The sequence below is a fragment of the Stylophora pistillata genome, chromosome 1, assembly GCF_964205215.1.
Source record: "Stylophora pistillata chromosome 1, jaStyPist1.2, whole genome shotgun sequence".
In the NCBI taxonomy this organism is placed as follows: domain Eukaryota; kingdom Metazoa; phylum Cnidaria; class Anthozoa; order Scleractinia; family Pocilloporidae; genus Stylophora; species Stylophora pistillata.
The window spans coordinates 37,776,613-37,792,379 of record NC_142519.1 but is presented as its reverse complement, the minus strand read 5'-3'; the positions used below and the strand labels follow the sequence as shown (position 1 = coordinate 37,792,379).

Genomic DNA, 15,767 nt, shown 5'->3' with positions numbered 1-15,767 from the left:
CAAGTTTTGTAGCAGTTTGCTGCGGCACATAGAATAACATGGTCACCCCATGCGCCATCTTGCTCCATGTACGTTAAGTAATCAGCCCATGATTGATGTCCATGGACGAAGTGAAACAGATCTGTTCCATTCGGCTGTGAGAAAAGCAGAAAAGAGAGAACAAAACTTGGAGTGTAAAGTTAATGGTACAATGGACCAGGTTGAGTACGTTGGAAGGAGTCATCGAATGAGAAAATAACAGATACTAAACAACAGTAACGACGGATAATAACATATCAGAGTAATGATCACAGGGATCTGCATTGGATGTAGCAGTCTCAACTCCTGAATTTGCCCTGCGAAACATCGAATATCTAATGTCCACCTTACCCAGAGTCAAGGTTATCCAATTAGGATTGTCCCTTCTAGGGGAGATTCAAGTGTGAAGTACTTTTAAAAAAACCTCGGGTTGGCCGCTTTCTCCACAAGACAGAGCCCTTTCATTTTATCAAGGAGGTTTGAATTCATCCGTGACCCGGACATGGTCTATAAAAAAACACACTTGAACAACACAGCGTTTTTTTTTTACGAGAAATCCAGAAGTATTGAACAATTATTCTCCAAAATAAATGGTGAATAGGGGTGAGTATCTTCCGAGGCAAAGAGGCGAGTTAATTATCCACCACTTTCACCGACGCTTATGTAGAAAATAATCTACTTCTATACCAGAATACGGTGAATGGTACTTGCCAATCAATTACCAAGGAGCGCGCGGTGTGATTTATACTAAACGATGATTTCAAGGTATTTATGATCCTTACTATCCCCTACAGAACGAGTAGTGATGTGTTGACCAGTTGGCCCACATGTGGATCCAACCTTTATGGTGCTCCTAAAGTAACAGTGGTGAACACAGAGTGCAAGACATCAACTTACTAATTTAGGGTTTTTTCTGAGGTATTGGACCAATAATTGCCTTAATTCGTCATGCTTGATTTTGATTCTCATAGCAATTTCCAGTTGATCTGACAAAGCAGAGAACATGCAATCTCCTGATCCTTCATTGTCGACGATTCTGAAGCCCTTGTCTGAAGCAATTTTCTTCAACTCAGTATTTAGGCCTGTCTTGTCATTGGCTTTGCTTGCATCGAGTTGCATCTGCTGAAGCTGAGCAATTAACTCAGCAGAACCTAAGTGAACAAACGGATGGATGAACAGAGGATAAATACCACCATGCTCATGATTTAAGGGGGCCAAAACAGAAGAATTCTACGTTACAAATACTTTTTCTCTAGGTTTCCACGAGTTCTTAATAATAAGTTTCTTTGATACATAGAGGAACGTTATAGAAAAGGAAGTAAAAAGTAATTCCTAGCCAACTGAGTTACTTCAGGTTGGTTTTCACATAAATTGGGGTCAAAATGGCAAATATTACTTAAAATAACTAGATAACTCTCCGTAAACTCATCCAGATCAGAAATTCAGAGGAACGAGATTTTGTTCAGACTAGCGTTTGAACACAGCCAGGTGTCCATTTCAGCACGTCTCCCTTGTTCTAAACATCATTGAGAGGCAGTCTCTCTAAAAGCGGTAAAGTGCATTTCGGCAACATTCCGCTTGGTTCGCGGTTCGGTTGAAGACTTATATCTAAACAATGATCTCTTGAAGTAATTACAGCCTCCTTTTCAACGAATTGGGTATAGAGAAACCCCGTAAACAATCGTTATCAGGAGGTGTTGACTATTCTTCCGAGTTATATCACTATTGTGAGAGCGATGCAACAATTTCAGAACTGCAATACTCTATTGTGATACAGCAACATGAAGGATGAATGAATATTATGTTGAAAAAACTGTGGTGAAATGCGAAACAATCGGGTTTGCGTGTGTATGTATACATTTTCCACTAACTGACGGCACTGTCAAATCAACGCATTTCATCCAATTTTAAAATTTAATGAAATCGCACTGAAACATTTCCCCAAAAACTCCTTCGAAGATTGAAAAGAACTACACTTCACCTTCCAAAAGCCAGATTTTCAGTGGATAATTTTGTTTAGCACATAGTTAAATAACGGGTTACTCTTGATCTATTTTTAATCAAATTAGATGAAGGTCGGATAAACTCAATTAGTTTGTGTATACAAAACAATCAACAACTACTCAAATTGCTGTCAACATATGTTTTGATGTTGTTTTACAAGATTTGGTACTTTTCATCGTGGCGCGACGTTCCGAGATTCGTCTAAAAATGTTGAGCTTCTAAAGCGGCGTTTGGTGGAATTCAGTTATTATCGATTTTCTCGAAAATAAATTGATATTCAGCCAAACGAAGTAGGCAGTTCCTTCTTTCACTGTAAGGCCAACCCAACTTGAGAATATGAGCCGAATCGATTTTTTGGCTGTTGCCACGATATTGCGAAAGTGTGCGATTCTTGGCCACATTTGCTCTTAATACCTTATCAAAACCATTATTTCTAGAGTTTTAACTGTCGAACAAACAAGTAAATTCTATGTTGCTATGCGTCTGTTCAACGATGATATACGGGGCGCAACGGAGTGTCTGTAATGTTCGAAGCCCATTTTTCAGTGAGCAATTTCAGAATAAACCCACGGTAATATGGAATCTATTTGTTTTTGTAATAAAAATAGAAATATTGTCGATGGTGACTTTGTCTATGGATATTTTCTTCTCTAGATCATACCAAGAATCAATTAAATTAGATTCAAACTTACTATACATGTACAACGGAAAATTGCAGTCATTAAAGTGTTTCAAAATATGGATGATTGTAAACTTCAAGCTAAAGGTTAAATTTCTTTTTACACCTTCGTTAGAATATAAAAAATTTGGAAAAAAACGTCAGCTGGAACTTTTTCAGCTACATAAATTCCTCATTGTTCTTTGATCATTCTGTTCTGTTCTTGGTTTTTGACTGCCAGATGTTGCATTCTCAAATTTGTTGCAGTCTGTGGATAAGTGAATTGAGTGCGTACCTTCTTCGATAAATCTCATTTCCATTCCCTGGTCTTTAGCTGGCACAAAATAATAACACAAGCGACAAAAACGTCAGCAACAAACATATTGTTCACTCATGAGGTAGTCATATTTTTCAATGAGACTGAGTCTAACTAAGTGTTAACATGAAATAAACAAGCTTGTTATTAAATATAGGTACCTGTCTATTTCTTATTCACTTGACTTATGTGTCAATTTGATTTATAAACACGCGGCATATCTGTTCTTAGAACTGTTTTATACGTAGCTTTATAACATGAAACAGAAACAAAAAATGAAAGAACGGGGAATAACACTATACAAAATGACGAAAGATTAGTTAAAATTGTTAAAGGTTACCTTCATTTTGATTTCGGCCGAGTTTTGCTATCAGATAATCCCACAACGGTCGGAGTTTGGCATTGATGACACCTCGAACCTTAATACATCGAAAAAAAAAACAAAAAACACACAGTTGTAATCAGTACACATTGCTTTCTCCCCACTCCCCATATTAAACCTTCGAGTCTTTGATTTCCCCTCGAATGCGAATGAATATAGAAATGGCAAAATTAAACTTAATCGCCGAAGATATATTTTTCAACCGTTCAAATAATGACCTCGTGTACCTGTGGGGTAGAAAAGGTGTAGAGAATGGGATTGATGGCAGAGTTAACCGGCAGAACAAAGACTGCGATCCAAACTGCCAGGTCACCACGTACACGGAAGGACTTTTCCAGGAGAGACCTCACTCCAATCACCACGATAGGCAGCCAACAGACACAGTCGGTAAGAACGATGAAGAACACTCTTTTGGCGAGCGAGGCCTCCCTCCTCAGATCGGCTGCCCTCTGCTTGGCTTTCATTTTCCTCTCTCTTTCGGTTCCTTGCTTAGCCAGGCGCCGGTTTGATGCGCAGGACTTAAAGATTATCATTGAGTAAGCCACCATGACGAAAAACACAAGGGAAAAGTTTAGACCAACAAACATGGCAACAGAGTACTCCCAGCCTGAGGGCTTATCAGCAGAAAGCTGCAATGGGAGACATACAACTGATCTGCCATAAAAATGATGACCCTTTTGGCGACTACCAAAGTAATCGAAGCCCACCGTGGGAATAAACGCAATTATACCGCCAACAATCCAGATAAAGCCGCACAGAAGGTGTGTAACCTTAATTGTAAGGGACTTTCCGCTGTAGGGGTACAGAATATTTTTAAGCCGGTCGGCAGAGAGCAAGCAGATGAGCATCAAAGACACCTCGCTTGACAATACGGAAAGGGAACCTGTCATCTGACATGGCAAACTTGAACGCCAATAATAGTCATGCAAGAAATACTGCCCTGCCCAAATGGCATCTATCACACCTATAATGATCAGGTAGACACCCATCAGTCCATCAGACCAGGCCAAATTTATCAACATGATAGCCTGTATCTTGTTTTTCTCCTTTGTTTCCTTAAACACCAACCGCCACACGATCACAAACACAGCACCAACCAATGTCATGATTCCTACAACCCAGAGACAAATCCTAGGAGCTCGATCTTTGAACATCGTTTCACAACTTGCAAAGCTGTCGACATAAGCAAAGTCGCAATCTGCGTCCACCTTCCTCAAGTGGCAACACATCAGGTTGGTGTCTATAGTCCTACGGTTCATAAACAGAGTTGAAATGAGTAACAAAAAGAGAAAAAGCGGAAATTTCATTCGTCACAGGATCTGTACTAGTAGGAAAATGAATGAGTGGCTGTATTATTCTACGAGTAGCGTAATCGTCTTCAGACAAGTGAAATTTTTCAATTGTTCCACTTCTACCATCGTGAATATTCCACTTGACTTACGCAGTTATTAGATTCTTCATGTTGGAAAAAAATTCCTCTGGGAGTTCTCGCATTTCGTTGTAATGGAAGTACCTGCAAATTAAAGCAAATTCAGGTAATTCAGTTAAACTTTGCCCGCTATTTCATGATAATATCATTACCATTACCCTATGTTTAAACCACTTGCAGTTTTTTGGCTCTCTCTTTTCCTTTTTCCTGTCCAATTCTCATTAGAAATCTTACACCCATGGGCGCTAATCCGAGAATTCTCAGCACGTGCAAGTTGCACTCAGTCTTACAATCCCTATCTCCTGTGAACTTGAAACAAACTTTTCGTGTAGTTTGAACACACCTGGAATATTATCAATCTAGTCAAACTCACAAGAATCGAATAGTTGGGGCGACATCTTTGAATTGTTCGTTGGTCACTGTGCGGATCTTATTGGAATAAAAGCTCCTGCAGAACGATAAAGTAATTAAAAGCGTAAAGCGTCAATTAACATGCATTGAAGAGAACCTCATTGTGCATGAGGCCATGAAGTCGTACAATAATATCACGTAAGTATTTTCATGACCTTCACTGTGCAATTATTGCTCGATGACCAACTTAAAATTACGTTCAAATTACGGAAACTTTTCCAAAGATAATTGTTTATGTAAGTCGCATTTAAATTGCAACTTATCCATTACTGAGTATGAGAGCTATCTTCGCTGTGACGAACACTACATAAGGAATAGGGAAAATGATAAGGAATAGGGAAAATGATATAAGGAATAGGGAAGATGAGGCATAAAAAAAATTCAGGCCTGTACGGGGCTCGAACCCATGACCATTGCGATGCCAGTTAACCAGTGCAGTCCGGTATCCCAGAGGTCATGAGTTGGAATCCAATACAGGCCTGAGTTTTTTTTCAGTCGTCATTTTCACTACTAGCTGCTTAACAGAGGTTGTCGCGAAGAGTCAAACATTCACAGACAACAGTCAAAAAATCGAATTGGCTCATATTCTAGTGTTAGGTAGGCCTATAGTTAAAACAAACCAAGACATATATAAAGGGGTAAGGGCTAACGAAGGGCTAACGCTCGAAACGTCAGCTTCTTAACTCTTTACAGTGGCCAATTTACAATTTCAACTTAGTTGATTTTACCAAATTACCAAGACATATGTAGTTTGTTGAAAAATTCTTTGTTCTTGAGAAAATTGAGAAAAAACTCAATTTACGCATAATTAGCGTCGTTCTAAGGTCGAATTTAGCCCATTACTGGAGGCCTTGTTTGTACTAGTAAAAGCAGTGAAAAACTTACTTATTCCAGAGACTCTTAGAACAATGTCTCCCCTACGTTTTCACAAATAGTATAATCAATATTTAAATTTGAAATACAATACGGATTTTTCTATCTATTTACTTAAGTGCCGTGTGACGGGTTGGATAGCTTCAAAAAATTATTTTTATATGTTCTAAGTGAAATAAAAGTTTAATATTTGAAACAAGAGAGGTAGAAATGATAAACTCGCCGTTTGTAGAGATATTTTTCTGGTGATTTTAGGCTGCTATGCATACGAGGGCCTTAAACTCATAGAAATTTCGCTCTTCGGCGAAGTCGGCGACATAGAAGAACAGACAGACTTTGTTTATCATTTGCAGTCAGTGGTAATAATAGTCTTAGGGGAGCGTTGCGTGACATCCGAAAAAATGGCTGCGAGGGAGACTATGGTAATAATGAAGACTTGAATGATATAAATATCGTATTCAAAGTACTTGCAATATGAGAGAAGTTGTTTTTTTTCTCTCCGAAAGCATTTACTTTGTAGAAATGAGTGGACAATGGTTGAAACTGCGTGACTTATGTTACGCAATTGTCAGACCTATATTCCTATTACGCAAGTGGTTTTAAATTTCTTAAATCGAAAAGTTGCAGGAAATTTTTTGTATGAAATCCAAATAGAGGGAATGAGAGGTTTTGTGTTCGGATAAAAATTCATATTTTTTTAAACTTGTTACTACTTATAGGCAATTAGTAATAGAACGTAACGTCACAGTTCATTTTTAGTTCTTATCAACCGAGCGGGAGAACTGTATGGGAAAATCTTGACCGAGGTCAAGATTCTCCCATACAGACCGACCTAGCTCGGTTAATAAGATGTTTATTATATGGCTGTGTCTTACATGCCAATTTTTTATATCCTTTGTACCTTTTTTTTTTTTTTTATGACCGGCCAGACGCCGGTCTAGATGGGAAAATCTAGACCGCCGTTCAATATTGATATCAGCCAATCAAATTCGTGAGTTCGGTAGTTCCCAGTCCTTGTGAGACACAGCCGTATAATGACATCCGATAAACTTAGTGCGCAACAAGTAAACAACCGAGACTAAATATTTTGAATGGAAATTTTTTGTTCATTTGAATCTCTTGCTGTGGATGATTGTGGCTACAATCCAAAAGACAGGAAAGGGGCTAGGCAGATAGTACCTTTACTGTCGTGTGACAAGGAAATAGCAGGGCACTTGGCTCAGATCATTTTTCATTCACTGGTGTGTTCACCGAGTATGACTTGATATTGAGTCCAGCAGCTGTTTTCCAATGACCCAACGATGCTGATGCATAAACAATATTGCCCAATTCATCGCTCAAGACTTGGTCTTGGATGGACTCGAGGGGAAAATTTACGGAAGCCGAAAAGGGACAATCCAAAAATGTTTTTCAAATCCCGAAAAATATTTCAAATCGCTATATTTCTTTTAAACTCACTGTCGAAAATTCTGAAAAATCCAAAGATATTTTGCAAATCCAAAAAAATATTTAGAAATCCAGAAAAATTTTTCCAAAATCCGAAAATATTTTGCGAATCCAAAAAGATTTTTTTCAAAATCCGAAAATATTTTGCAAATCCAAAAAAATATTTTGTCACGTGCTATTTGCAGAGTTTTCTTGCCATATCCCGCATACAAAATGGCGAAGGAACGAGGATAGAACATGTTCTGTCAAAAATGTGGAAAAGAATGTGGGAACAATGAAACATTCTGCCGTTGTTGTGGAACACTAAAATGGCGTGAAGAGGAAAGTGTGTTGTCCAGCTCGGGAGACGAAAGATTGGCTATAGAACATTACTTTAATAAGGGATTTCGTTACGAGACCATTGTTCACTTTCTGGCAGAATACCATGGGATTTCAATGAACGTGAGGACTTTGAAGAGGAGCCTACGTCACTATGGGTTACAAAGAAACCACCTTCATTCAAAACACACTGTTCGGGAAATAGTTAGACGAGAAATTGTTGTAAAATGGGGCTGACAGGCCTCCACGACTCCCCAGCGCGTGTTTAGAGTAGCCTATTCAAAGTTTGGCCCTATTGAGTATGTCTTTGGGCGACCGTCCTCTTTCGTAAGATACGAGAAACGGATTTTTGTATATTTCGTTGAGTAGTCGTTGTGTTTCTATAAATACCAGTGTCTCATGAGAATTTGCTTCAGGTTTGGCACTGATGGTTGGTATTGTGTAACACAAAAGGCAAGATTCGTTGGTTCGTCTTCTGTTTCTGTTGAAGAGCTAATTTCCTGTTTTTTAATTCACTTTTGAGAGGGTTGTGCGAATGAGGTCTTCTCGGTAGCCTCTCTTTAGCAAATGCGCTTCATTTGTAATTTTCTCCTCAAATATTGTTTGAGAGGAGTTTGTTCTTAGAAGTCTAGGGGTATCCCCTTTTATGAAGTCTCTTTTAACTCCTTGTGGGGGACAGGAACTATAGTGTGTATACAAAAATGTCTCAGTTTGTTTAAAATTAGTACGCACATCAGGGACTGCGTCTTTTTTGAATCGTTCGCCTTTGTAGATGTACAGCTATTTTTTTCACTGTCTCGATCGTTAAGTTGTCTTGATTGCTTTCAGCTTGCGCTACACGTGCTGATTCGATCGTACTACAGTTCTTAGTGTTCCCATTTAACACAAAATTTTTTTGGATTTCAAAATATGTTTTTGGATTTGCAAAATATTTTCGGATTTTGAGAAAATTTTTTGGATTTCAAAATATTTTTTTGGATTCGCAAAATATTTTCGCATTTTGAAAAAATTTTTTGGATTTCTAAAAATTTTTTTGGATTTGCAAAATATCTTTGGATTTTTCAAACTTTCCGACAGTGAGTTTAAAATAAATATTGCGATTTGAAATATTTTTCGGGATTTGAAAAATATTTTTGGATTGTCCCTTTTCGGCTTCCATAGAAAATACTAAATGCAAAGTGCCAGTCATTATTTTTAGGCAAAAACGAAGAAGCTTCCTCAGATCTCATTCCTCCTATTTGGATCTCAGATAAAAAATTTCCTGCAACTTTTCGATTTGAAAAATTTCAAACCACTTGCGTAATAGGAATATAGATCTGACAATTGCGTGACACATAACTCACGCAGTGAAAACCATATCTACTCATTTTTACAAAACGAATGCTTTCGGAGAAAACAAAAACAACTTCTACTGTATTGCAAGTAATTTGAAGATGTTATTTATATCATTCAAGCATTCATTATTACCACTGATCATGACTGCAAATGATAAACAAAGTAAGTGTAATCTTTTATCTCGCCGACTTCGCCAAAAAGCGAAATTTCTATGAATTTAAAAAGCCCAGGAAAACAACTCTACAAACGGTAAGTTTCTCATTTCTACTTCTTTTGTTTCCAATATTAAACGTTTATTTCACCAAACTCATATCAAAATAACTTGGATTTATCAACAAAGTTAAAGCGGTAAATTGGCCACCGTGACGATTACAAAAGCTGACATTTCGAGTCGGAGCGAATAGAGGAATTGTGGGTTGTGTGTGCTTTTAAAGGCAGAGAATGGAGCTACGTTATTGGTGGGAACATGGCAAGGAGAAAAACAAGAATAAATTAGTGGAATGAAAAGCGTTCGTTGATCCCTGTGGGATTTAGACTGCCGGTTTGAAAGATGAGCTTTTGCTCAAGATTTTTACGGCTTTCCGTGCTACCTCAGCGTAATTAGAGACCGCAGATTGCCATAAGTCGCTTAGAATGATTGGGTAAATTGAAATGTCTAGCGACTGGTTTCGATGTGTCCTTGTCATTCTTTTCCACGTCTCGAAGGTGTTCTCGGAATCGGTCACCTAGTCTTCTGCCTGTTTCGCCGATGTATATCATTTTGCAATAAGTGCAAGTTATGCAATAGATGACATTGGCGGAGGTGCACGTGAAGTGATCGATGATCTTAATGGATCATTTAGGTCCCGATATTTTATCAGTGTCGTGAATGAAAGGACACGTTTGCATCGTGCACGAGCGCATTTAAAAGTTTGGATATATCAACAAAGTTGAAATCGTAAATTGGCCACCGTAACGATTACAAAAGCTGACGTTTCGAGCGACAGCCCTTCGTCGGAGCGTCAACCGCCTCCCGGTTAGCTCAATTGGTTAGAGCGCTAGACTGGTGTGCGGGAGGTCGAGGTCGATGGTTCGAGCCCCGGCCGGACCAACACTCAAAGTCTCAAAATAACTGAGGAGAATGCGCTACCTTTCTATATAATATCAAGAAATGGATAGACATTCTAGTCTTCTCGGATAAGGACGAATAAACCGTAGGTCCCGTCTCCTGGATCTAGTAATTAGTTAATTTGGTTAGGCAGGGGACGTTAAAGAACCCACTCACGAGATTACTGTGATGTGGTCTGGCCTGTTTACTGGGAATTGGGGGGAGGGGGCATCTTCATATAAGTTTCCTTCGATTGTTTGTAAACTGCTGATGCAGTCCGGCCAAAGTCCCCCGAAAAGTGTTGTGATGCGCATTTGATCATCTCCACATGTTAATTTGCGCAATATAAATATTAAACTATATTAAAACTATTAGCTTTTGTAATCATTACGGTGGCCAATTTACCATTTCAACTTTGTTGATATATCCAAGTTATTTTGTTACTCCCACCGACGCAGCCCCAAACAGTTTCTTTCGAAACTATCACCCTTTACGCATTTAAAAGTGCCTGGTTGGTCATTAGTCTGAAAAGAACTTCTGACCAAAAAATTGCCTATGTTTTTGTCGCGTTTGAATGAAATGAGAGGAGGCTGCGAAAAGATAGTGCTTGTCTCTGGATCGTTTTGAACTAATTTAAAGTTTTTAAGAATGATGGATTTAACTGAGTGGTTGTGAGGGTGAAACGTGAGAGTGAATGGAATGCGCTCGGAATCTTCCTTATGCGACGTTTGCAGTGCTGAATGTCGATCAATAAGTTGGGCGCGGTGGTAACCCGCTAGAACGACAGAAACAGGGTAACCACGTTTATCGAAAAACTAGCATATTGACTCTGATTTGTGGTGGAGATCAGAGTCATCACTGCATAAACGACGAAGTCTTAGAAACTGAGAAAAAGGAATGGAAATTTAACGTGAGATGGATGCGAAGACGAATATAACAAGTAATTATGCGAGTCTGTAGGTTTGTAAGACACACTAGTGCAGAAACCGTTACCTTCAATTGAAACTTTGACGTCTAAAAAGGATAAAGAATTGTCAGAAATTTCCCAGGTATATTTCAGAGCCGCGTGAAAAGAACTGACTGCGCTTATGAATTGAGTGAGCTCCTCTCTGGTAGAGGAGGTAGCGCCGATACAGTCGTCGATGTAGTGACCGTAGAGTTCAGGTTTGGACCCGTTGTATTGGCTGAAAAATTGATGTTCGACAAAGGTAAAAAGGTAAAAAGTAAATACGAGAAGCTGTAGGAGCGGTTATGATGAGATTTTTTTTTTTTAATGCACAAACCTTACAATCTGGGTCGGCCCATTGTCGCGGCTTGCAGTTGCCCTACCGAACTTATCTCCAGCTATCTAGACAAAATTATGGCTCCTATCGTCAAAACTTTACCATCATATATTAAAGACAGCCAACACGCTCTTCAAATTTTTCGAGACTTTAATTTCCTTGGCCAAAACAAAACTTTTTTTCCCCATGGATATTACGTCTCTTTACACTGTCATTCCTAATGGCGAAGGCCTTCTGGCCCTTAAACATTTTTTTTGATCAACGTACTGATAAGGAATTTAAATCTGAAACACTACTACGCTTAGCCGAACTAGTGCTCACACTCAATTGTTTTTCATTCGGAAACAACTTCTTCAAACAAACCAATGGTGTAGCCATGGGCACCAAAATGGGACCTAGCTATGCCAATCTTTTTGTAGGTTTTGTCCAACATCAATTCTTCAGCCAATACAACGTGTCCGAACCTGAACTCTACGGTCGCTACATCGACGACTGTATCGGCGCTACCTCCTCTACCAGAGAGGAGCTCACTCAATTCATAACCGCAGTCTACTCTTTTCACCCGGCTCTCAAATATACCTGGGAAATTTCTGACAATTCTTTATCCTTTTTAGACGTCAGTTTCAATTGAAGGTAACGGTTTATGCTCTAGTGTGTATTACAAACCTACAGACTCGCATAATTACCTGTTATATTCTCTTCGCATCCATCTCACGTTAAGAATTCCATTCCTTTTTCTCAGTTTCTAAGACTTCCTCGTTTATACAGTGTTGACTCTGATTTCCACCACAAATCAGAATCAATGTACCAGTTTTTTCGATAAATGTGGTTACCCTGTTTCTGTCGTTCAAGCGGGTTACCACCGCGCCCAACTTATTGATCGACATTCAGCACTAAAAACGTCGCATAAGGAAGATTCCGACCGTATTCCATTCACTCTCACGTTTCACCCTCACAACCACTCAGTTAAATCCATCATTTTTAAAAACTTTAAATTAGTTCAAAACGATCCAGAGACAAGCACTATCTTTTGGCAGCCTCCGCTCATTTCATTCAAACGCGACAAAAATATAGGCAATTTTTTGGTCAGAGGTTCTTTTCAGACTAATGACCAACCAGGCACTTTTAAATGCGCTTGTGCACGATGCAAAACGTGTCCTTTCATTCACGACACTGATAAAATATCGGGACCTGAACGATCCATTAAGATCACCGATCACTTCACGTGCACCTCCGCCAATGTCATCTATTGCATAACTTGCACTTATTGCAAAAAGATATACATCGGCGAAACAGGCAGAAGACTAGGTGACCGATTCCGAGAACACCTTCGAGACGTGGAAAGGAATGACAAGGACACATCGAAACCAGTCGCTAGACATTTCAATTTACCTAATCATTCTAAGCAACATATGGCAGTCTGCGGTCTTTCCTTACTCTTAGGTAGCACGGAAAGCCGTAAAAATCTTGAACAAAACCACATCTTTCAAACCGGCAGTCTAAATCCCACAGGGATCAACGAACGCTTTTCATTCCACTAAGTTATTATTGTTTTTCTCCTTGTCATGTTCCCACCAATAACGTAGCTCCATTCTCTGCCTTTAAAAGCACACACAACCCACAATGCCTCTTTTCGCTCCGACGAAGGGCCAACGCTCGAAACGTCAGCCTTTGTAATCGTCACGGTGGCCAATTTACCACTTTAACTTTGTTGATATATCCAGGTTATTTTGTTACTCTTACCGACGCAGCCCCAAACAGTTTCTTTCGAAACTATCAGCCTTTATTCATATAAAAATAATTTTTTGAAGCTACCCTACTTTTCACATTGCCCTTAAGTAAATAGAAAAATTTGTGTTTTATTTCAAATTGAAATGGTGATTCTACTTTTTTGTGAAAACTTAGGAGAGACATTGTTCTAAAATTTTGTGAATAAGTAAGTTTTTCACTGCTTTTACGAGTAGAAGCAAGGCCTCCAAAATTGAGCTAAATTTTACCTTCGAACGACGCTAATTATGCGTAAATTGAGTTTTATTAATTTTCTCGAAAACAAAAGAATTTTTCAATCAACTATATAAGTCTTGGTTTGTTTTACCTATAGACCTACCTAAGGTCCTGCCAAGGTGGTCCTTCCAGATTCAAACTCTGAGTGTTCAAAGACATGTGAGCCAATTGAATTTTTTTACTGTTGCCGTTGATTTGTAAATTTGTCTGATTTTTGGTAACATCTTCTCTTACTTAGTGTTCGTTGCTGCGTAGATCGCTCTCGTACTCGTTCTTTAACCACAGTTCAAATATGTGACTTTCACATATTCACAAACGTTGATCCATGACTGTCCGATTGATTTGAATATCCCCATGAGTATTGCCTCATGTCTTCCTCGTATGGTTTGCATGGTATGTGTCTTTGAACACTCAGAGTTTGAATCTGGAAGGACCACCTTAGCAGGACCTTGGTTTTGGTGGTGTTCGGGCCAGGACCCGCATGCCGCAGTGGGAGGATCTCACGCCCCCCAGTGAGACTGGACTTATGACGGGGCCACCCTATTGAGGACATTTTTTTGTTGCGTTACTACTATGGTATATAGAAACATGTGCTTTTCGCTTGAAGTTATTTTAGTAGTCTGAACAAATATTTTAGTAGTCGGAACAAAACATTTTAGTAGTCTAAACAGAACAGTTGGTTAAAAGACCTGGTGTGTCCCGAGGTTTTGTCTGCTTTGTCTTCTGGTGGTTCTTTCTAGTACTTTAAAAGATCTCTTATTCAGCTGGATTTCACTTCTGCTTCGTAAATACTTCGTCTTCCGATCACAAATGATTTCATTCATACGATATGACTAGTCCTCAGGGGTGGAAGATCGTCCACGTTTTTGGTGTGGACCTTTACGAGCCTCTTAAGTTTCCTGAGCCGAATTCATTTCAGATAACGGAAATTGCTACGATTCCGACGATTGCATCTTTCCGAGACCCTTATTGATTTTCTGGTACCTCGCTGCCGTTAATTAAAGGAAAGATTGAAAAACAGATACTTACATAGACATCATGTTTTTCATGCCTTCAAAAACTCCACGCGGCAGGTAGTCAATATTGTTTTCATAAACAGCCCTTGAACAACAAAGAAGACAAATCATTATTATAAGAAGTGTAAAACAAATTAGAAGTAAATACTTATTTTCATAAACTTACACCATCTCTATTGATTCTTCAATACTTTCTCCCGAGATATCTTCAGAAACTTTCCGATTTTGAAAACATGTTGAATCCTTTTGGGTAAGGGAAAGAGTTATTACATCCCTAACTCTATTCTTTTTCTGTCTTTAACTAGAGAAGTCTGGGGCAGCAGCTGCTATCTTGGATGACATGGCATCTTGTTTAGAATTCTGCCGAGCGTTCTCAGGTTTATCCAGTCAAAGAGCATGACCATGATTATTTTAGAAAACCTTTAAGCAAAAGTGGTGGAATGAGGAAAGGGGAGTCTATTCGCCCCGCTGACCCTCTGTACCACCACAAAAATATTAAATAAACTGTACCTGGAGCCCATCACCTAGGTAGATGGGCTTCTGATTGTACTTTCGAGAGTTACCCTCCTTTTTTTTTTTTTTTTTTCAGTCAGACATTCTCAAACCAAGAGTAAATAAAGGGAGCTAAGCAATTAGGCGAGCAAATGATTATCAATCACAGATGCTTAGATATTTACATGGTCAATACTAGCTACTTTTGCTGTCAGGTGTGGTTTCCATGAAATGTTTACTTACAGGTCGCTCAGATTGGAGAGGCCTTGGAACTGATCAGGTGACAGGGCTACGAGGCTGTTGTTATACATGTATCTAAAGAATAAAATGCACAAGGCGCTCGGTATCGCTATAGAGTCTTAGATAGGGAGAGGCATTTGTTGACTTTAATGGTCTTTTGCAGCCGGCAGCTGATTACGAAACTTAAAGACTATTTTAATTAGTAATAATAGTTTTAATAACCTTCATCCAGCATTATTTGTCAAGGACCTCGAGGCTGTTTCTATCCCGAAACTTCTCTCGCACTATAGAAACTGTTTCATCAGCTATCATTTATATTCAGTCGTGTTAAACTTGCATTTATTTTTTGCGAAACCTCCTTCGAAAGTGAACTAGTACTTTGGTATTTAGCAAACTGTTTTCATTTCCCTCAGTGTACTCCAACACCTCCCGAAAGAACCTACCAAAAATGTATT

The 15,767-nt window shown here is 38.9% G+C and overlaps 1 protein-coding gene across 1 annotated transcript in view; it reads right to left on the bottom strand.

Moving 5' to 3' along the window:
* The window catches only part of LOC111319884 (uncharacterized), a 60,598-nt gene that overhangs the window by 4,500 nt on the left and 40,331 nt on the right, over positions 1-15,767 (bottom strand). Inside the window, exons 7-13 of the mRNA XM_088755732.1 lie at positions 15,316-15,387; positions 14,594-14,665; positions 5,181-5,255; positions 4,820-4,891; positions 3,606-4,626; positions 3,337-3,415; positions 2,976-3,014 (exon numbers count right to left, since the gene is read on the bottom strand). Coding sequence (XP_088611858.1) covers positions 2,976-3,014; positions 3,337-3,415; positions 3,606-4,626; positions 4,820-4,891; positions 5,181-5,255; positions 14,594-14,665; positions 15,316-15,387 — 1,430 coding nt within the window. The remainder of the gene's footprint in view (positions 1-2,975; positions 3,015-3,336; positions 3,416-3,605; positions 4,627-4,819; positions 4,892-5,180; positions 5,256-14,593; positions 14,666-15,315; positions 15,388-15,767) is intronic.